Raw genomic sequence first — 22,686 nt, 5'->3', positions numbered from 1 at the left:
CCCCACCCCCCCACACACACACACACACACCCACACACACACACCCCACACACACACACACTTGTGCCATCCACTTCTGCCTAAGTGCGAGTGTTTTTTCCTGCAAAGAGGAAGCTTCAGCTGCCATTCCTGGAAGAGATCTCTGCACCAGTTTAACCACACAGAGCTGCGTGTGGGTGGGTGTGAGATCATCTTTGTTCTGCCTTCGTATGCTAAAATTAAGCGTTGAAGACCAATTATATGTTGACTGAAATAATAGATCTCGGACTATCCGAGAAAAAACCTAATATCCTTAATTCTGGCACCTCGTCCCGTGACTTTGACTGAATAAAAAGAGATGTTACATAAACCATCTTTTGTCACTTGGTGTAATGATTTTTAATGTGAAATGAGGAAGAGTAACACTTTACTTCTGATTTGAGGTCTGCAGAACTGATACTTTGCTAAAAATTGACCTAAAACTTTTAACACCCACAGATGAAACTCAAACGTTGCACGGAAAATGACTCAAAGATGGAATTCATTTTTAAAAGAAAACTACAATAGTTTCTGTGGTTTTTCCTCAGAAATATTTCATATTTTGTACAGGAACTTCAAGTTAATCAGCTGGTTACAACATATTATTGCAGCCTTCTATGCAGATTAGGATTAGCGTCTAGATGGCTTTTTCACCCGTGTTACACACAAAGGATTGGAGATGAATTATTACGCAGTGCTTTTGTTTTCCTTCTGTTGTTGTTTTTGCTGGCTCAGGCAGCGCTCATTAAAATTAGATTAGCTAAAAGTGAGTTTGCCAGCTTCAGATGTGGCCAACGTTGCACAACTGGGTAGTTTTCACGGATTGGCATGTAGGTTTGGAAATCGTGGGATGAAAAAGTGCTGTTTGAATTTGTAGTTGTTCATGTGTTTGTGTTTCTTGAATTCTCAGAATTACAGATATGGGATACAAAATGTTTTACCGACACTATCAGGACATTTGGTTTGAATCTGTTTTCTTGTGGAACGTTTAGGGGAATATATAATCGTTTTATTGAATTCTCCTTTTCACTTGTGTTCTTGCTCGTAGCTTATATTTAGAAATATAAAGTGTGTTTATAAAAGTGTGAAAGAAAAGTTGAAAAGTGATGATGTTGCTTTTCTTACACCAAATTCTCGAATCAGTATCCAGTCGAGACAAAAGTGGTGATAGCAAAGTTTCCAGCTCCTGTTTGAGTTCAGAAAGTGAAGATTTATGTGAAGATTCATCCAGTGAGGAGGAATGAGGATCTGAGAGCAGTAAAAAGCTCTCCTTCATTGGGCTCAATGTGTGAAAGCTAAAGCTAAGTGGCAAAACAAAGTGAAAGCGGTTATTGATTATTGCAATCAGTGGACATCAGCAGACTTTTGGAATGATGGAAAACACAAAAACGTCTGGAAATGATAAAAAAGTGCGCTAATATGAAATATTTTCTTATCTGATCAACTTTGTGCAAACAATTATTACTGGCTGTTGACCGCCTGTTCAGGCAATGTTTCCCATAATTCCTTGGCATTTGTAGCAAAAGTGCTTTGTTTTTCACTGGTGTCATTATGCGGTTTCCATTTAACATATTCCTTGAAAGCACAAACTTTTTTTCTCAAGAAAACAGTCTGTGCCCAACGTACATCATCCCTGTTTGTTGCACACTTCCTGTTTTCAAGAAACGCTTTCCTACAATTTCTTTTATTTGTTGTAAGTGTCTTGTAAGTGCTTTTAAATCTACTCATTTGCTTTAGTTTTATGGCTGTGAAATAGGAGATGTGTTTCTTGGATTAGTCTTGCATGACTGTTTGCTAAAAGTAGATTTCATAACGATTTCTTTTTGTCTTTTTTTCTTTTAATTTTCCAGCAGGACCAGATGCAGCTCACAATGAAGACATTTGTGGCATGAAACCAGATCTGCCACTCATTTCCTCCTCCTTCATTTCCTTCCATCACCCTTCACTTAGTAACTTTAACTTCAGCAACGCCGCATTGATGAGGTAACGTCGAGCTCCCGCTCCGCAGCACCTACCTGCACATATACCACATTGCCTTCCTCCCCTTCTCCTCCCGCCAACCCTTTCGTCACAGCCATGGGCCAGAAGATTTCAGGCAGCATTAAATCGGTGGAAGGTCGCGGGGAAAGTGGCGGCTCCCCGTCGTACCGTCCCACGGCTCATCGCCGCCAGCACCTGGAGCTGAGAGGTCCAGATTTCTCCAAGCCACCCAGGCTGGACCTCCTGTTGGACATGCCGTGCGCTGGACTGGAGACGCAGCTTCATCACGCGTGGAACCCAGACGACCGCTCCCTCAACATCTTCATCAAAGAGGACGACAAGCTGACGTTTCACCGACACCCAGTCGCTCAAAGCACGGACTGCATCAGAGGACGGGTCGGATACACACGGGGTCTTCACGTGTGGAAGATCCACTGGCCTTCGCGGCAGCGAGGCACCCACGCTGTGGTGGGCGTGGCGACCTCGGAAGCCCCTTTACACTCTGTTGGGTACACCGCGTTAGTGGGTTCGGACTGTGAGTCCTGGGGCTGGGATCTGGGACGAAACAGACTCTACCATGACAGTAAGAACCGGTCTCAAAGTTCGCTGCCTTCGTACCCTTGTTTCCTAGAGCCAGATGAGTCGTTCACGCTCCCGGACTCTCTCCTCGTGATTCTGGACATGGATGAAGGGACGCTTAGCTTTATGGTGGATGGACAGTACCTAGGAGTTGCATTTCGAGGCCTGAAAGGAAGGAAGCTGTATCCCATCGTGAGTGCCGTATGGGGACATTGTGAAATAACCATGAAGTATGTCAACGGCTTGGATCGTAAGTAATCACATTTATCTCCACTCATGACACGACATGAATGCTTTCAGGGAGAAAATTCATATTTTATGAAACTTAAAGGACATTGCTAATACTGTTGCATTTAAATAGATTTTAAGATGAATTATACTTGATTTAAAAGAAGTAACCACAACTGAACTAAACTTACTCAACGTTTAATATTACCACCTTCCTAAAATTATGGCCTAAGTCATTTTTTTTCCCGAAAGTAATTTTTGCCAAAAGGTGAATTAGGCCGAAAAAAAATAATTTTTTTCTTACAAATGATCACTCTTAGCAAAAAATGACTTGGCCCATTATTTTAGGAAGGTGACGATATGTTGATACTGGGAAAAGAAACTCAGTGATTGCGACATGCTCTCGCGCGTCAGAGATTGTGGTAAAGTTATTAATTGCGTGTGAAGCTCTGTAAACTCTGGGGTTGGGTACTCTACATGCTTGATTTAGCAGCAGACAGCCTAAATAAAAGTTAATTTTAGTCCAATGGTGGAACTTAAATTCACTTGTTCTGCAAAATGGGCTTATTTCACACACTTAACTTTCAGTTTTATTCAGTAGGGTTTGACTTGTTTCAAAGCTTATATAAAAATATGATTTATGGTTTATTCAATGACTTTAGTTATATTTTTATGCTAAAAATGTCCATAAATGGACATTTGTAGACACTTGTGGACTGTGCATTAATTAGGATTTGAACTTTAGTTCTCTTTTAATGGTCCATTAAATTGAGCTTATTGGTAGTTTTTCCAACTTCAATACCTTGCAGGAACACTCATGGTTTTGAAACTATTTAGAAAATAAAATCTGAAAAGTCCTACATTTTTATTTGGCCTTCTTAAAAGTCAGTTTCTGTGCTCTAACTCTGCCAATCTCATCCATATACTGAAATTTATGTCCATTCTTTTGTGTAAAATAAGTATTTCCAAAGATTTATCAGTGTTACTTAGCATGGGACTTTAACTAGGTCATTCTAACACACAAATAATCTTTGATTTAAATCAATCTAATGTACCTGTGACTGATTACTGGTATATGGTTGGTAACTCAGGTTTTCCTTGCATTTAGCTCTATTCAATCAGGTCTGGTTTATAGTAGGACAAAACATGAAATTTCTTAAAAAGCAATTAGTCCTGACAACCTGTTATTAATTGCCCATATCTGATCTTTCAAAAGGCTTTGTTTTTAAAAAATGATGTATCTTAGCTGTTTCAATGGCCATCAAGAGGAGATTACTCGAGAACATTCGCTGTTTGTGGAAATATTGCTGCTGATATTTTTTTTTCACAATTCGGACGTCGATTTATGTTTTTCTCACGAGACTTTCCCCTCTCTGTTTTCATGTTTGTGTTCTGAGAGAAGAGCCAAGCTCTTCCTCGTATCACAGTCCAAACAGCGATGTTTTTCAAAAGCCTGGTTAGACGCACATCATGGATAAATACAGATGGACCTGCACCTGCTATGATGGGAGAGTGTGTGTCATGAAAACAAACGCAAGATCTGGTTGTCTCTGAGTTTGCAGAACCCCATGGGTCTTGTTTGATATCAAAACAGTGTTTTTTTTATTTTTTTATTACTCATCACAGAGCAAAGAGGAAACCGATTCCTCTTTGTAGTTTGTTATGTCTGGTTTCTCTTTTTCCAGTCATCTCGAGTTTCTCTCTGAAAATGTCCTCAGAGGACCACTGCTCTCCAAGGACTCCATGACACCAACAACATGTTCTTATACTCTGAAAAAGAGGTCACAAGTCTCATCGCAGCTTTAAATTGGATGTTTTTGCCTCTTAAATTGGAGCCGACAAACTAAAATGTGAATCAGAACAAGAGAAAACCTCAGACCGGAGACATAACTTAAAGTACATAGTTGAAATGCTTGGAGACCGCATCATCACATCTAGTTTTCCATTTAAGGAGCCACCTGCAGGATTTCATAGTGACTCTGTGTCATGGGCCATCGGGGAGAATATGAGAAATATCAAGTCTTTTCAAAGCTCTCGCTTCAACGAGCATATGGGCTTCATGCTGTGAAATGAGGTCTGGTTGAAAATATGCAAAGTTTAATGCCGGTCGGTTCATCTTGATATGCAAGAAGAGATTTCAAAAGGAGGGAAGACCAAAAGCATAGAAATGTTACTCATATATTTGTGGCTAAAGTGAACGAGAAAGGTGCATGACAGCACATCACAGTTAATCTGCAACTGGTGGAACTGGGTTCTATCTACCGAGTGCTTTGCAAATTTATTCACATATTGTCATATCACAGCTGTAATTTTCAGTGCGTTTTGGTGAGATTTGAGGTAATGGACCAACACAGAGTAGTGCAAAAGCCTGGAGTGGAACAGTATCAATAGTTATTTTTCTTTCTTTCTTTTTTTTTTTTTTAAAGACAAACAACTACAAAAAAATCTACTGTGCATTTCTGTTGAGCTCCCATGATTGCATACTTTGTGGACACGTTTTACTTTGCAATTTCAACTTCAACTCTCCATAGAGTTCATATCTATCAGTTGTGAACACCTGGATTTAATTACGTAATACTAAGGTGACTCAGGTTGCGTAAAGTAATTGAACTGGATTTGTTTTAGTGGTATTAGAGTAAAAAGGCTCTACATGAAGTCACTTCACGCAGCAGGTTTTCAAAACATGTTGAAATTTTTTCCACCTCACAATTAGGAAATAAATGTATTTATTTATCACATAAACACCAAATTAAACAGGTTAACATTCGTCTTCGGTTCGCATGAAACTGTATCTTCCGTATAGGAAATTTGCAAACATGTTATGCAAATTATGAGACGGGAAAACAAAACAGATGAGATGGCATGTGTTTGTCTGGACAGATGGAGGCAAAAGCTATGCTGAACAAGGACTGAGTAAAGTAAAATCTCCTTGGATCTTCTGCTCCAAAATAATAATTTAGTGTTCTCTCTCTTCATTCTGAGAGCGAGCTTTGGGAGGGGGGATGTTTTATTTATTCTTTACCGGGACAACATTCAAGTCTCTCATCACCTTTCCTTTCAGAGAACTGCATTACAGTAATTGCCCGCCTCCCTCGTGTTGTCCTGATCTCACGGCTTGCATTACTTTTTGTTTAAACGGAAGCCGGTGCTCGGCGTTGCTCGTTGCGAGTGTTTTTAGGAGGCAAATAAACAAACTGCAAAGCTTCTGAAATGGCACCGCAGGGATCAGTGCAAACTCTGAAGGCAGCAGAATTCAGAACCACAAATGACAGTTTTCCTCATTAAAGCTGAAGAGCAGATTATTTACCACACATACATACATACATACATACATACATATATATACTATTCTCTCTCTTTTTTTTATTGTCAGGGTGGAAATAAGTAGACATAAGCTCTCTTTATTACTGCAGGGCCCAACAGGGTAAGTTTACAGTTGGTGTGTTCAGTCATTATGATTGAATCAGCCTGTCTGCCTTGTTGATGACTCAAATAGTGAGAATGAAGTCATAACTGCTGTCTGCTTTCGGAGAACATCAATGTTTGTCAAGGCCAGCCATGAGCAGACATTGCATCACATTCTGCAGTTTATCTCATGATTATTGCCTCTCCTGATGAGTTTTAGAGTTGCGATCTCAATCAAGGTAGCTGCGGATGTGTGTGTGTGCGTGCGTGCGTGTGCGTGTGCGTGTGTGTGTGTGTGTGTCTGCTCCTGAAGCAGCTGCCTCACTCCTTCGCTGATGTACTCATCCAGCACGCCTTCCTGCGAGGAGAGAGTTTGCAGACTGTTGCCGCTGAAGGGGAAATAACATGACTGTGGGGTATTAACAAAAGATTTACCGACGCGCCGGCTGCTTATGACACAGTTTGTTTTTCTCATCACTCCGGCTCAGGCCCCCGTTGCACCATTATTATCATTTTGCTCCACCTTGGATCATTTCTCCCGTTCCTGCAGCAACGCGGCACCAGACGTGAAGACAAGAAGAGCCTTTCAGGCCCGAGTTTGGATTTCTAAGTCCCTTTAAAGCCTGAGAGTCAGAGAGGTTGGTTTAATGTGCGCTAATGCAGGGAGACGTAGAGAGGAGTTGCATTGAAATTAGCCGTAAATTGGATTTAATTATTTATGCTTTGCGTAATCCAACTTCAAGGCTTTTCTCTTGCTTCGTATTTGCAGCAAAGTAATTTCAGCTGCCCAGATGGACTATTTTCCTTAATTGATGATGCTTTACCTCTTTTGTGAGTTAATTTGACGGCTTCCATCAAATTAATGTGTAAACATTTCTTTCACGCAAGTCTTTTTTTTTTTCCCCTCTTGTCTTGTGTACATACTTTTAGCAATTACAAGTGTTTGATTTGCTTCATTAGGAACCGTCTTTGTTGGAACACGTTGTGGAAAACTTGCACACACAGAAGGACTGAAACTGCCTTTCCTGTTAGCAGCTATGAAATGTTGCAAACCTACTCACTCAGCTGGAGTAATGTGATTTTCTCGTGGAATCCCTTTTTCAGCCTCAGATACCGCCATGACCACATGACAGGAGTAGTCATCGTTGCCTCACAGACTGTTGGGGAAGCAGAGGAAACGGTGTGGAGCAGAGAAGTTGGGTCATAAAAGCAAGGAGGACAGATGAGAGGGAGAGAAAAACTGACCTAATCAGCTCCAAGCCAGGCGATAAGTAAAAAGATAATAGCTACGAAATAGCAAGAAAGATAAGGGGGCAGAATTTAAAAGCGATTTGCTGCTGTGTGTGATTATTATGTGGAGTGAGGCAAGTGTTACCGACACAGAGAGCCTATATATGTGCAAAACTATTCATACCCCTTGAATATTTTCACACTTTGTCCAAATATTGCCACAAAATGCAATGAATTTTATGAGCATTTAACATGATGAATCAATACAAAGAAGCATATAAGTGTGAAAAAGAAAAAGTCATGATCTCGGTTAGTTCAAGCCTAAACATCTTAAATATTTGGGTGTGTGTTTATCTCTCATTTTAAGGCCCTTTTAAAGCTAAACATAAAATATGCAGCTCTAGACAGACGTGGTTTTCTTTCCGTCTTCTGTATTCATTCCATTCATATTATTTAGTCTGTCATTACTAGGGAGGTTTTGGATGTGGACCCATTCTCTGAACAATGCCACTGATAGTCATAGGGGGGCGCTGTGGTGCAGGATAGCTCACGTACAGTCAGGTAAATGAGCAAAAAAGAAGATGATGATGACATAAGAGGCAGAATTTCTCCATCTACACTCTACTGAGTATTTATTGATCCATTAGTTCTGTTCCCATTTTTCCCGTTTTCCTCTGAAATAGGAGGCTTTCTCAAAACCGGCCACTCCCTGCTTTGAAATTGAAATATGTGGGCAGGGAACGTTTGACAACTTTTGAAACGGGTGGTCCTTTTTACATGTGTAAAGGCTGCATAAAGGGTATCTTCACTCTGATGTCCCTCAGCAAAATAACTCCACTGCGCATCACTGTGAACACACCATCCTCATGGTAACACATTGTGGTGGCAGTGTCATGGTGTGGGTACTCTTCTCCTCACCAGGAAATCTGAGATGTTCAGAGGAAAATCCTGAAAATGGTTGCAGGCAGCAGACGACTTGAGGCTGCAGGACCACAACCCCTAAGATACATTTCTAATGAAAAACTTTAAAAATGTTGTTCTGATGCTCTCTGTCCGCTGCAATTTGCACTTTGTTGATTATATGTTGCTTGGTTAATTTGTTGTCTTTTGCACCCGTCAAGCTAAGCTCTTCACAAAGTTGGCGAAACAAGGAGACGGAGAAGATGATTAAGAATCATTCTGAAAACTGCTGGAAAACTGGATCCTTTAACACCAGCTCATTTCCTCTGGGTTTGGTCTCCGCTCTTGGATTTCGTTCTTTTCCACAGAAGGGAGGCTCATCAGTACCCGAGTCATAAATAGTCCAGTGAGGAGCAGTGACTCAGCTTTCTCGTGGCAGCCCAACATCGAGCTCGCACTGAGAGTTTTACAACAACTGCTGGCTTTGCAATATGTGGGTCAGTGGGTTAGCGCTTTAGATTAACTTTGCTGCTAGCCTCAGGCATAATGGCTGCACTTGGCCGTTAATGCTTCTCTGATTTGTGTCCCTCTGCCTTTTGACGTCAAGTGTCTGTGCTTATTTCTCTTAAAGTGTTATTTTGCTTTTCTTCTTCTCTTTGAAGTGTTGGCTCCTGAGAACATGTGGGCCCTGCAGACTCTCACTATTAGTCATCCATTGCCCAGACGCACACCATTGGTGCAGAAATCTGACAAAAGCGTAACGCTGGTAATGCATTGGGATCTTGGGTCGGTCTGAGCTGCAAGTGGACATATTCTAGCAGCAGCAGAGGCAAATGTGTCGTACTCTTGTGTAAAGAATGCCTCATTTGAACATTGTCTGATAGATGAAGCAGAACGGATGGCAGGTGATTTTAGTTGATAACTATTCATAGAGTACGTCCTAAGAAATCTCTATGAATCATCTGATATGTGTTTGAGTGATGGATGGATTCCCTTAGTTTCTTCATGAGTGGAAATAATTTAAAACAGCTTGATTTGATTTTGCTACGAACAAGGAAGTTGTGTAGTTGCCGTCTTTCAGCCGACTGACACATTCCCATGTTTCATACAGTTGGAGAAAACCCCTGTCCCTTCGCCACGCTCTCTGATCTTTTAAAAAGAGTTTAAAACTCATAACTACCGTGATGGAGAATTGAAGCAATTTCGAAGCTGCCACATTTTGAAACCTTTTGTTTGCCTTGATACCAGAAACGGCCTGACTGCTGGAACTGAAAGGAGTTGAAGAGCTTTTGCAGATACAGCATTAATTAAGTTATTTTGTTGTTGTTGTTCTTTAGTAGTTTATTTTTCCTTTGGAGCTCAGAGAGTCCTTCATTAATTTTTAAGCCTCTCTGAAGACTAGATTTACTGTCGCACTCCAGAAATGTGCTGCTGTCACTGTGATTGGTGTGAACATTTAGGCTGTCTTTCTCAGATCACCCCCCCACCCTTTTTGTTTTGGCTGCTTCGGTGTTTTTCCTCTCCATCCTCGTTGACCTCATTGCAGTAATGGGACCTTATTGATCCCAGCACCTCCAGGCTGAATCATGTACACCTGCTTTACCTAATGAGAACTGTAACTGGCGCTTGACTTTCATGTTGATTAACCTAATGCAGGATAACCGTCAGTAGAAACAAACAACATTAAATTAACGCCGGGTGACGTGCTCCGTTTTTACTCCGTCGTATTGTTGTTCACAGATGGAGCTGTCGCTATGGCACTCCGGCTGTAAATGCATTGTAAATATCCTCCAAGTTATTAAAAGCTGCGCTGCGAAAACATCACGACAACGCAGCTGAAAGGAGAACAGTTTCCTCTTCTCCGCTAATGAGCAGGCAGTGTGTATCTGAGCGTAAGGGACGAGGCTGGGAAATGGACTTTGGACTCATATCAGCCAATTCTTTGTAGACGCGTCATTCCTCAGTTCACTTCATTAGAAAGAGATGCTTGGAGTGTAACTCTAGGTAAATAATCAACACATAGAGTAGGTGAATTTAACTATGTTAAAGGTGAAAAATCTCTGAGACAAACCAAGTGGTTTCATCATTATTTTTCTATTAAGTTGAACATCTTATTGCAGGTGATATGGTTATACTTTGTTACAGAGGGAGTTTTGGTATGCACATATGTAATTTTGCATACCTTTTAACTCTTCTTCCAGTTTCTTTTTAAAGGCTGTTTGGCTGTGAACACAACAGTTTGACCTCAGTCACATGAAATAAGTCTAGATTTTGCTATAATCTACACTTATAGATTATAGCAAAATCTATAAGTCTTTTAGATTTTGCTATAAAATCAAGTCAAACAAATGTCAAATACTTTTACTGCACTCAATCATTGTGAACACAAGGTTTATTTCCCACTTAGTGTTCATAATAACCAAATAATTATTGACATTAGCATAATTGCTCATAACCTGGGCTAGAGAAAAAAATCTCAAATGAGGACGGATAAACATCAGGGATGAATGGAAGGAAGAGCCAGATGGTGAGAAAGGAACAATCTTAGAAAGAACTACACCAAATAATTGGGAGCTCACGGTAGATTTCTTTAAAATGCTAAAATCCTGATTGCTGTTGATTGTTCAGCTTTAATTCCCTACCTGAGGGAGCTGACCGGCTAGCATTTCCTTAATACACCCACCAGTGGTTGTTTGTACCTTCTGTTTAAAAGCATTGTTTCTGTGTGAAGCCAATTTAATCGCAATCAACATCCAGAATTCATTCATTAACAGCAATTAAAATCAGGGCGTTTTGGATCCCTGCCGCTTCATCATCATCGATGCGGCCCAACGACCGGCCCTGGGGATCCACAGAAACGCATGCATCCAGGAAAAACTGCCGGAGCTGAAATCTGTTTTGAAAGCTCAGCGGTTGCTTGTTGCTTACCCATAAATCCCACGTTTAATGCTGTCGCAGACAAGACTATGAATGTGAGCCCTGCGTCCCCCAGGTGCAGGTGGCCTTTTTATAGCTGTTTGTCAGCCTCAAAATGAAGCAAAAAAAAAAAAAAAAAAAAGTAGAAATAGCAGACTTTACGCTTCAGTGTTTGGGGATCACTTCATCAGAACGACATCGTTTTCAGTTTTTAAATCTGCCACCGGCACTCTCACACGTAAGCCCACATGTCTTATTATCATGGTTATCTAATCAGTCTGCGGCCTTGTAATGAATGAGAGCAAGATAATCCTCACCAATCTTCTCCTGCTTCACTCTTTGTGCAGTCAGCTTTAGGCTCAGCCTCTAATCAGCGCCACAGTTTGGCCTCCTGACATCGCCAGTGCACTGACTAGCTTTGTGTTGTTGCATGATGTGTTTATGTATCAAGGTCCCTCAGCCTACTTTGTTTTTTCCTCCTTCTCACCAAGTTCATTTATTTAACTATTTGTCATTTAATTCACTCTGGTACTTTTTGTAGCCCAGCTGAATTTCCTGTTTGCTTTCTTTTAACATTTATTAAAGAAGACCAGAGAGAATGAGGCTATTTTACTGGGACAGGGATCCTCTTCATCGAAATATGAGACACGGATGTAACTTTTTATTTTTATTTTACACAACTAAAAAGTACACCATGAACATTTTAAATTAAATTGTGAAAGCTTATTGAGATTTCCATATTTATATACTTCCATTTTTATATTTTCTGTGTCGTTATTACACGGCAATTATTTAACAGGAGAGAGATGTGTGTGAACGCAAACGTCTGCCATGACAGCATGTGTGCATTAGCGCATTACTTCATGTAACATGTCGATCAGCATCCTGTCACAAACAGGCTGCTTTGTAAGAGCAAAAGACGATGCAACACACAGCAAGTCCACCTTAATTCCTGTTATGCATGCATTATTCACAGCTGAAAAGTGGTGGAATCACCAATATCAGCTGTCATCATTTGCTTCTGGGAAAACAGGCAGTTTTTATTGCTCGGTTTTTACAGTGAAAATGTTATCACTCTTTCTCTCTCTAATAAATAAACATGAAGTATAACCAGGTAAAGGGAAGAGCTAATGATCGGAAAATAAATAACTTCATCAAATGGTCTCTCTCTCTCTCTCTCTCTCTCTCTCTCTCTCTCTCTCTCTCTCTCTCTCTCTCTTCATGGAAAGTTAATCAGTTCACATGCAAAATTTGGATTTCTCAGTATCTGGAGACTGAGGGAAAGAAAATTTTAAAGTCTTTTATTACGCCACCTTTGCTCACTGCTATGAAGGCCCTCATGTGGTTCTGGTGTCAGACTGTGGTGTCTGTGGCGTTTGGACCTCAACAGGTCCGGTTCTCATGCTCTTTTCTCCACTTCCGCTAAAGAGGAATAGCTGGATTCACAGCTGTAGGACCTGGAAGGTCACCCTCAGATTGACTGGTGGTGATTGGCTCTCCTCTACACCGGCTCCGAATGGTGATGGTCCCCTCCTTCAGGCTTCTGAACTGAATTTTATTTGAGTCGAAAGACTATCTTGCTGTAAGATTCCATATTTTGGTGAGTAGAAATAATGTAACTGGATGTTAAACAAGTGAATGAAACTTGTTTGCTGGACATTTTGGTGGATGGATCTCTCTACCCACTCTGTTCCTGTACTACACTGAGCCAGCTCTCAGAAGCACGCTGGAGTCAGACATTGTTTTTACCACGTCTGTGTTTGATAGCTGACAGGAAAAATCTACCGTTTTCCTAACATGTTTACATTTCAGGGAGACTACGTTTCAAACCAGATAACAAAAATATCATCCAGGATATTCTTGCATATCTTCACCTCCACCGGGAATATTCTCAGCCAAGCAAAGTAGATTTGAGCTTAGCAAAGAAAAAACAAAAAACAAACATAATTCCTTTATAAAGCATTCAAATTGAAGTAAATTTTAGTCTATCGTAATAGCACAGGCCCACAGAGTCTGCAATGAAATGACTGGAACGCTGCTCATGCATTTACAAAGCAGAGTTGTGCTGGAAGAAATAAATGCGCTCTTATTGAAACTTGCTTTTAACCCAGGCAAAGTACAAGACATAGCGTCAAAGTTGAACATAAGTGTGGGAGGTTTTAGCAGAATCCAAAAGCTCTGTTCGCAACAGAACGAAAAGAGGAAGCAGAGATGTTATTTTTGCTAAATGCTTCTTGTTACTGTTACAACTTACAGCTAAATAAAGTCAAATGAATGAAACTGAAATATTATGTAATAGTGACTTTGAGGATGGACTCCATTTCAAACATTTTCTACATTGTTGCGTTTTCCTTCTTTTTCATGGTGCTTTTTTTTTTCTTCTTGGAACAAATTTGTGTCTTTTTTTGTGACTTTTTATTTTTTTGGCCAGCCTGTGAGCTCTGCAGCAACAAGCTGCAATGTTTGATTAAAAAACATCCTCAGTTTTTTTTTCCTCTCTTTATGTTGGGAAATAGCACAGAGAGACAAGGATATTTGCTGGACTTTGAATGCCTCACCTGCTAGCGGTGTGATTATCAGCTTTTTTCCTCAGCCGGTGTGTAGGTGGCGTTTCTTCAGCAGAAAACTCGGTTTCCCTTTTTCTTTTAAGACGGGAGGAGTGTTTTGGAAAGTGGTTTCCAAAGCAGATTTGGCACAAACCCTCTGTTACAGAAACATTAAACATAAAATTGAGCTTCAAAAAGTTATATAATTACTATTTTTCACACAATATAATATGGCTTTAATTTCTTTTTTGGGTTTCAAGTCAACAAGATTGTTTTGAGCCTTTGTTTTTCAAAATGTTTGATTCTGTATTTTGTTGCATTTATGTGAAATACAGGATGCCCTCACCCACACTGAAAAACTGGAAGGGTCACAAATCATAAAAATACAGTGAATCCTTTCTCTTGAGAGTATTATTTTACCATCTGGCGCCAACGCTATCCTGTCATTTTCTGATCTCAGGAGCTGCTGTGGAAATCATCTCCGACCATCTTCTTCTTTGTTTTCCCTCGATTTGTTCTCCACCTGTGCCAAGGAGACGTTTTGTGATCAGTCATTTGCATTATTAGAAAAAAATAAAAAATAAAATAAAAATACCAATCTGAGTGTGTGCATTTAAAAGTAATAGTTTGGTAAAACTGTGTAGCTGGTCACCTTTTGTCAAAGCTGCAAGGAAAGCAGAGTAAGGGAGCTGCAGATGCATTCTCTAGATGCACACACGCTTTTTACGCCCCTCTTCTTCTGCTGGCCAGCCTTTCTCTTTTTTCTAGTAGTAGCCATTCATCACTTAATCTCTACCTCAGTATTTGATTTTTCCGGCCGTTGCCGTTCCCCTTTCCCTTCATGGGCTTTGTGGAAAGCGACTCGCTCTGTTTTCCGGGACGTCCGCAGTCTGGTCCAACCCAGCGCTGCTGCCTTTTCAGGCTTCAGTCTGATTCTGGATTTATCTTCACTACAGTGTCTACCGGACATTTTTCTTGTTTGTGCAACCTTTGGTGTAAACCAGCAAAAAAACCGACGTCGTGCTGTGTGCGTGTTGTTTACAAAGTTACTGTGTGCATACTTCCTTCCCTGCTGATGTCATTCTGCTCTCAACTTTCCTGAAGCATTGATTTTTGATGAAAACTTTATCAGTGAGCTTTAATCCCCTGTGACTGTGTGTGTGTGTCAGAGAGAGAGATTGATGGCTGCAATAAACCAAGGACATCTATTGAGGTGTGCGCTGGAGCAAAAAGAGTAGAGGATGTGATCATGCAGTGATTCACTGTAGTGAGACTGGGAAGTTACGCTGCAGGTCGTTTCACCTCAGCGGCTTTGGGTTGAAGATTGTATGATTTGATTATGAGTCTTAGGGTTGGTAAAGGTGAATCAGTCCGAGAAGATTGTGTGTATGTATATATAAACAAAAGTGAAGCATATTTGACGTGATACTTGCTGCACATTGGGATGATGAGTGCTTACCCCAAGCTGCAGTTTTAACGTCCAAAAGAGCTGCTGAGAACCAGGGAGGACGTTATTTGTAGCCTCCTGTTAAACTGTTTTTGGTAACAGTCTATTAGAAGCTCACTGTTTGAATGGAAACTCCATTTCCCTATTAAATACTTTCCCTTTTGCTTCCTTGCATTACTCGAGTGTCACTTTACTTTAATGGAAATGGACTCTCAGCCTGTAATGGTCTTGTTAAAACCCAAGACAGGCGACTGCTGTCATTTTGTGGCCCTTGTATATGTGTGACAGCAGTAACGATTGTCTGTGAAACATAAAACAGCCGTGTCTCACAAGAGCTGTTATGGAATGTCAAAAGTGACAAAATTCAATGAGTCAATAAGTAATTATTCCGGATGACGCATTTATCAATAATGATAATCAAAAAAATAACAGTGAGATGAATTTATTGTATTATATGTTTGAATCACATGTAATTATTAGGTACTTTTATTTTTAGCAGTTAGCAGTATAGAAGCAATTAATAATCAATCTGATTGGTCTCCAGTTGTGTTCTGGTTTAGGTCAATCAATCAAATGTTTGATTGATTAATCTTATTGATTAATCCCCTGAAGTGGAGATTAAGCCATTAGGAGAGTTTTGTAGTGAACTGCTGCAGAGACAATTTGAAATAATTCATTATTGCTGAGATACATATAAATAACTTTAACACATTATGAATTTACATTTATCTCACTTGTTTATTGTATAATTTTATAGAAATAAATTTTAATTTAATTCAGTTTTCAGTCTTAGTTATATTTAGCAGTCTGCAGAACTAGACCTTACGACTGCAAAAACCTTGCGAATAATGTAAAAAAATACAAACTAGTGAAACTAGTGAATTCAACAAAATTGCTTTCATTCTTCAGACCTGTACAGATGCGTCACTCAAGGAAAAAAAAAACCCAACAAAACATCACAGACATTGACTGTAGTGGTTTCATGTGCACCTCCTCCCATCAGACAGACTTATGCATGCATGTGTTCGCAGTTAAACTCTACAGTGGGAAGAGTTTAACTGTCTGCTTGGAGCATCTGTTACCTAGTTTTGTCCCATTTAAACTCTGTCAACATCATTTTGTCTGGAAACAGAACGCTCCTCAGACTTTATCAGCGTTGCAGCTGCTCTCCATGTCTAATTAAACCAGGCTGTCGGAGCAAAATAAAATATATCTCCTCACTTGCGTCCCTGGCATTTCAGCTTGCATTTCTCTTTAAAAACAACAAAAACATGGCGACTTTTAACCTTCTAGCTTCTTAGCATTTCTTACGGTCACTCCCGAGTCTGAAAAGGAGTGATTCCTGTGTCAGGAGCGAAGAGATTTTGTTCTGATTTATGCGAGTTTGAAGCAGGCTCCTCTGATCCTGGCCGACGTCCTGGGCTCACGGTGGTTACAACACGACTGACCTTGTGTTGCATCTTGACAGCGAGCCAGAGACGAGGATTAGCAGTTTTCTTTTCATTCTAGGAGACACACCGAGAGTCTGAAGGAAAATGACTGCACAGCTTTTACACAGTGAACCAAACAGCCTGATAAAATCCTGCTTTATATTTACAATTTAAATATCCGGAAGTAGAGGGGGTGAGCATAATGTCGACAGCTGTCTTGTTTTCTCTGAAAATGTGAAAGAATAAAAATGACTTTTTTTTATTGTTGCCCATAACTACCAATGAGTCTCTTATGTCACTGTGGAGAGATTTAGCCCTGCTGTGTTTTTTGTTTCTGTTGCATAAATGTGTCAATTCAGTGATCTTGGAAAGATTTTCTGCAAGAGCGTCCTGTTCAGAGTGATGCCAGACAAGCTTAGTTGGGTACACGACTGCACTTGAACTAGGCCAAATCAAAACCTTCACTTCTTCTGATGTGTGATCATCTGTGCTTGGATTTAAGATGCCATGCTGATGACTGGACTTAAGCACAGGATATCACATATATATGTTGTCATCACAATATTAGTGAGTTCAGTACTCGTATTGAAAAGAACTGATTGGTAACTTTTGGTTAAAATATTCCTAGTGTTATGAACTTGCATTTGACATGCTGATGGAATATGAATCCATTTGGTCTGTCTCAGTGCAGCAGAGGCTCACACTGCACACACAGGACATTGCCCAAAAGGCCAAAGTTCACAGAATCTAGGAAGAACATGTGACAGAGAGGAAGGATGAAAATAGGCTTATATTGCAATTGATATTGCAATATTCACCAATATCGCAAGATTTTCTAATGTCTCCCAGCTCTATGCAGGTATTCAGGATTTTCTGATAGCAAGCAGAATTAACGAGGCAGACTAAACCAGAGCAATGCAATTAATCACATTTTAACTCATAGCATAACAATGGGGTAATTATATGTTCCCACAAGGCAAAGTTGGTTTGGATTAGCCATTTTCTTTTCTATGAATGAATGAAATCATCATTTGAAGCCTGTTGCGTGTACTTAGCTTATCTTTCTCTCATACTAAACTTATTTTTTTTTAAACCTCTGAAACATTTCCGTGTGACAGAAAAGCTCAAGGGGTGAATCCTCAAAATGCTGCTCATCTGCATGCATTCAGCAGTGAAGTGTGTTTCCTAAAGCTGCTTTTGGTAGATGATGTCAGGAAGTGACAGCAGGGGTCCCTGTTGAACGGGAGTAAAACTCTTTCAGGCGGCCTCTGAAGCTTTATTTTAGGAACCTCGGTTGTTCTCTTGTTTGTTGCTGCTGGTTTACCGCTAAAGAGCTCTGGGATGCAGCGACAGGCTTTTGTTGTCTGGCTTCAGAAGTCAAAGGTGGGGTCAGAAGCATTTTATATCACATTCTCACAATCTAAACCTAAAATAGTCACTTCGTCTTCATCAGAAATACACCATTAGGCGAGTATTTAGGATGGACTCTTTACTCATTTTAACTTTGCTCCTGTCTCTTTGTTCTCTCACTCTCCACCTCTATTGCAGATCTTTTGTTTTGGCCTTTCTGACCTGCAGCATGTTTCCCACCTGTCCTCTTTGCCCCTAAGCCTCCAAAGCTCTGCTATAACATCCTGTTCTCTGTCTTTATCTTCAGCTCCACATGCTCCTTCTTTATCCTCAGTCTCTGTCTTCAGGCTTCTGCCTCCAGCCTCTATTTGTGTCCTGGCTCCACTTGTTTGTATCTGTAGTGTTCAGTTGTTGATGCTTTTTTCCCCTTCCCGATTCCCACATATGTGTGCGCCTCCAGCCCCTTTTAGCTGCTGTTCTCTGCAGCTCCATTCCTCCTTCAGCCTTTGTACATGTGAAAGGAGAGGCACCATCGCTTCACTCCCTTGCAGCGTGTTCTCCTCACTCCACAGCTCTCTCGCCTGCTTCTGCTCACCGCCGTTACTTTGATCCTACTCCGTTTCTCTGCGTTTCAAATGTTATATTAAGACAGGACTCTCGACAGCTGTTTCCTTTTCCTTGGTTGACCTCCAACGCCTGAGCCTCTCCTAGACCCCTAATGCTGTCCAGCAGCGAAGGCATCAGCAGCTGCATCAGCTCTGCCTCTTCTGATGTCAGAAACTCTCCCCTGGACCTCCACACAACACGTCGGACCCCCGGTGCACCAGCACAATCTGCAGTCATCGTGAGACTGGTGGAACAGGAAGCCGTTGTTATTAGGAATGAAATGTGTGAACATAGCCTTAAGTGTTTTCAGGTGTGCCCCTTGTTGATTCATCAATTACAGAAGTCGTGAACGGCGAAGAAGTAACGACTGTGATGCCTGAGAGGAAGGAGTGACTCACATCTGCCCTCTGGAATTCACATCCTTTACTTTACATGACTCATCCGCCTCATTTTGTAGAGATTTACTCCAGACTTCTGGCATATCTTTAATCTTCTGCTCACAAAATGTGATCACATTTGTCCTACATGACACTGTAGTTGTCATTGACAACAAAATGCAAGTCCACTGCCAACATCAATATCATCAGGTTAGGCAGGTGGTCATATTATTGTGCCTGATGGTGTTAAGTTCAAAGTAGAGAACATTAAGTGTCGTCAATCTGATTCTAGTGTATCCAGGTCTCCACTCTATTCTGAGGTTTCTAAAGTGTGACGATATTCCCAATTCCTGCATGTTGAGGTTGAAGGCTCCAAACAATAACACAGCCTTCCTGTTAGCCACCAAAAGTGTAGCTCTCTCTCTCACTCTCGCAGTGAGAATAACAAGATTTGCCTCATGTGTTTAGGTGTTTTGTCAGGTAGACTCAATCAGTTATCCCACACAGCCCCGCCTAACGCGTCTCATCCTGCCATCAAGTATAAGCTTGTTGCATTCTGCGACAAGCTCTGACTTAGTTGGATGTAGAGATGAACATTACTCATTATGACGCACCACTAAACGCTGCGTTTTCTCTGAAGTGTAAAACTGCTGATATCATCCTGAAACAGCTTTGTGTACCTGTGATATTTGTTTTGGTGCTTTAGTGTCTGAGGCAAAAGTTACAAGCACACAACCGCTCCATTTCATTTCAATCTGAGGACTTTGTTGTGAATTTTAGTAGCTGCGTTTATGCCTAACTCTAACCTTGATATTCCTAACCCTAGCCCAAACAAAAGCTTAATTCATGCCGTTCATCTAAGCCTAACGAGTAGAGCTCATTGGAAGAAACCCAGAGGATCAGGAAAATGTCCTTACTCATGTACAAATACAGACACACACACAAAGCCTGACCCGACACATAAAGCTGCTGACGGATCAGCTGGCTTGTTATCTCAGTCTGTCTGTCAGGTTGGTGGCAGAGGCTCGCCTGCTGCACATGAGAAAGCTTATGTCTGTGTGTGTGCACGTGTTTGTGGGGGGACGTTGCCCCGTCTTCTTTCTAAAAGACCTTCTATACCAGAGCCACAGCTGTCTTTTTGGGGTCTCTGTCGCGTGACTTTAGCAACATTTTTTCGTTCTGGTCTTTCGTGTTTTCCCTTTATCCGTTCTGTCTTTACCAACTCTTTGTTCGTTGACTTGGGGGGGAAAAAACACTTTTGCAGAGTTGGTATACACATACAGGATATGCTAAAACTAGGCTTTTCTGGCTTTTGCTCACATTTTGGAGTTCTGTTTGTGAAGAAACGAAATGTCTGCTAAAGGGGAGTTTCCCTACAACTTACATAAGGAATAACGATTACTGTTTTGATTTGTGTTTCAGCAGATTCCTCCTGAAGTTGCCATTTTTCTAGATACGTTTTTCCCCTTCTCCCAATGGAGTAAAGGACATTAGTACTCTCTCTGCTATGTAGCTTTCCTTTAACTCCTTCCACCTCTCTGCTCCCTTGACCTCTTCACATCGCTCTCCTCTTCATCGTCTCAGCCGTTTGCTGCTCCTCCGTGGCCCGTCCTCCTCCCCCGCCACCATTATTTTTCCACCTCTCTTTCACATCTTGCCTCCTCCTGTTTCTCTTATCTCCTCTCCTCTCATCCCAGAGGAGACGGCGCACATCGGATTTACAGTAATTCTGCACGGTAAAGAGAGAACAGAGCTTTAAAAAGAAACACCGCCATGCCTTGTACTCCCGCCATCGCTCGTCTCTATAGTAGCCAGATCTGCCCACAGTGCCCACCTCTTTGTGTGACACCAATGTGGACGCGAACACATTAGTCATATTTTTTTTTTAAACGTCTCAAGCGCTACCGTTAGTTTTGTTGAAATGTTTCGAATGTGTAGTTTCAACTTGAGAGAAGAGTGCTTCTTTTAAATCTGTGTGAGACGGTCTTTGTTTGCATCCATCAGACCTCTCGTCATGCGGCTGCATCCTTCTTTAAGTACAAAAGGATTTTCTGAGAAATCCTCCATTACTTCATCAGTTCTGCACAGCGGCTTCCTGAAGGGTAACTGCGCTAAACATTTGGTGGTGCTGTATAATGAAGCACGGAAGAAGACGCAGGGCCGGTTCTGAATAAGGCGGAATGTGTGGACAGAGATGAGTTTCTAGTGCGCCTGAAAAAGAGAGAACCGTGCTCAAAAGAGTGAAGACACACCATCGACTAATCCCTACCTCGGCTCAGATGTGTCTTTTTTTTTTTTCCAAGTGAGGTTTAAATATCTTTTTCTGCCTTTCTCATTGATGTGTGAAGAGTAACTGCTGCGTCTTTTTCATGATTTCCCGGGATACGCGTCAAACGGAGGCAGAGAGATGTTTAAATGTGTATTTCAGAAAGCTTTGATGTTGACACACACTGAAGAAAGTCCCCTCTAACACCATTTACATCTGACTTTTAACTTTAGGGGAAAGAGGAAATCATTATTCCCTGCCAAGTTTCAAGTCTGCAGTACTTCTGGGTGTTTGTAATCTCAATTTCCACTAATTAAAGTGTTAAATTAAGCATCAGTGCTTGTTCCCTCCCGAAGTTTGAAATAAACGACTAAACAACCAAATAACTTTGGAGATGTGCTGATTGGAGATTTAGTGTCAGTACCACTTTAAGTGCTATAACCAACGGTGTTCAAAGTATTTTGTTTAATCCTTCATGCTCTGAGCGCTCATTGTCGCTGCAAAACAGCCTTTGCTCTTTTAAAATACAGAAAAATTTTTTTTTCAATCAAATTAAAAATACTTTACCCATCCTAAAGGAAAATTAAAACAGCTCACTGTCTGAGCAGCAGAGACAATACTCCACAGTGACATGTCCTGGATGACACCGTCAGATGTTGACGATCACTGCTAATCCGTCTCATTTGCTTTTGCTGCTCCTCTTTAAATGTCTGTAATGACTTTCACATTTGAGTTTCAGACTTTTGAAACTCTGAACTGTGACCTGATTGCACCAATCAAACAAAAAACAGGATCAGTTGAGCTGAAAATTGTCCGTTTCCGGGCAACAAAAGATAAAAGACTAATGGCTTTGCCAAGTGACTTTTCATATCTTTTTCAACATTACTCCGTTGGCACACATTTTTATATGATTGCTGTTGGATTAATTTTTTTTTATCAACTAAATCATGTTAATAATAAGGTTGATGTGTTTTCATGAAGTTTTCAGGTTCCTTCTTGAGATGTAGTGTGTGTGTGTGTTCCTGTTTTGATTTCCTGTGTTCGTGAGCTTGCATTTGTTTGTGCTCTTTGCATCTGCGTTGCTAGCTGTCATCATGCAAGGCAGACTTGTGGATTTCCTTTTGTGCAAATATTTGTCTCTTTGCACGTTTCCTGTTAACTGGAAAACACTGCGATGGGTCAGTGGACTGACATCGGGTTAACAGGTGTGATGCTGTTTGGACTATTGAGCTGTTGCTAGCTGTAACCTTTTCTGCATGCACAAGCTTATAAGCTGACAAAGGTTGGTACCTAACTTGGCACAACATAAGAAAACCCTAAAACTGCAGTTTTCTCCCCATTTTAAAATAATATTGACTTTAATTAAAGGATTAAGGGATTACACGGCCCTGTTAATTCTTCAACCTCT

The 22,686-nt window shown here is 40.9% G+C and overlaps 1 protein-coding gene across 3 annotated transcripts in view; it reads left to right on the top strand.

Annotated features, from left to right (window-relative positions):
* The window catches only part of LOC106920196 (SPRY domain-containing SOCS box protein 4-like), a 69,410-nt gene that overhangs the window by 36,780 nt on the left and 9,944 nt on the right, over positions 1 to 22,686 (top strand). For 2 of the 3 annotated variants that reach the window (XM_014991061.2, XM_014991064.2), the window contains one exon: positions 1,869 to 2,827. In XM_014991061.2, coding sequence (XP_014846547.1) covers positions 2,095 to 2,827 — 733 coding nt within the window. In that variant the 5' untranslated portion in view covers positions 1,869 to 2,094. The remainder of the gene's footprint in view (positions 1 to 1,868; positions 2,828 to 22,686) is intronic. The other variant, XM_014991062.2, reaches the window with a different exon arrangement.

The sequence above is a fragment of the Poecilia mexicana genome, unplaced genomic scaffold (genome assembly GCF_051168715.1).
Source record: "Poecilia mexicana isolate PSO_F unplaced genomic scaffold, ASM5116871v1 scaffold_17, whole genome shotgun sequence".
In the NCBI taxonomy this organism is placed as follows: domain Eukaryota; kingdom Metazoa; phylum Chordata; class Actinopteri; order Cyprinodontiformes; family Poeciliidae; genus Poecilia; species Poecilia mexicana.
This window is presented reverse-complemented; position numbering and strand designations above follow the sequence as displayed.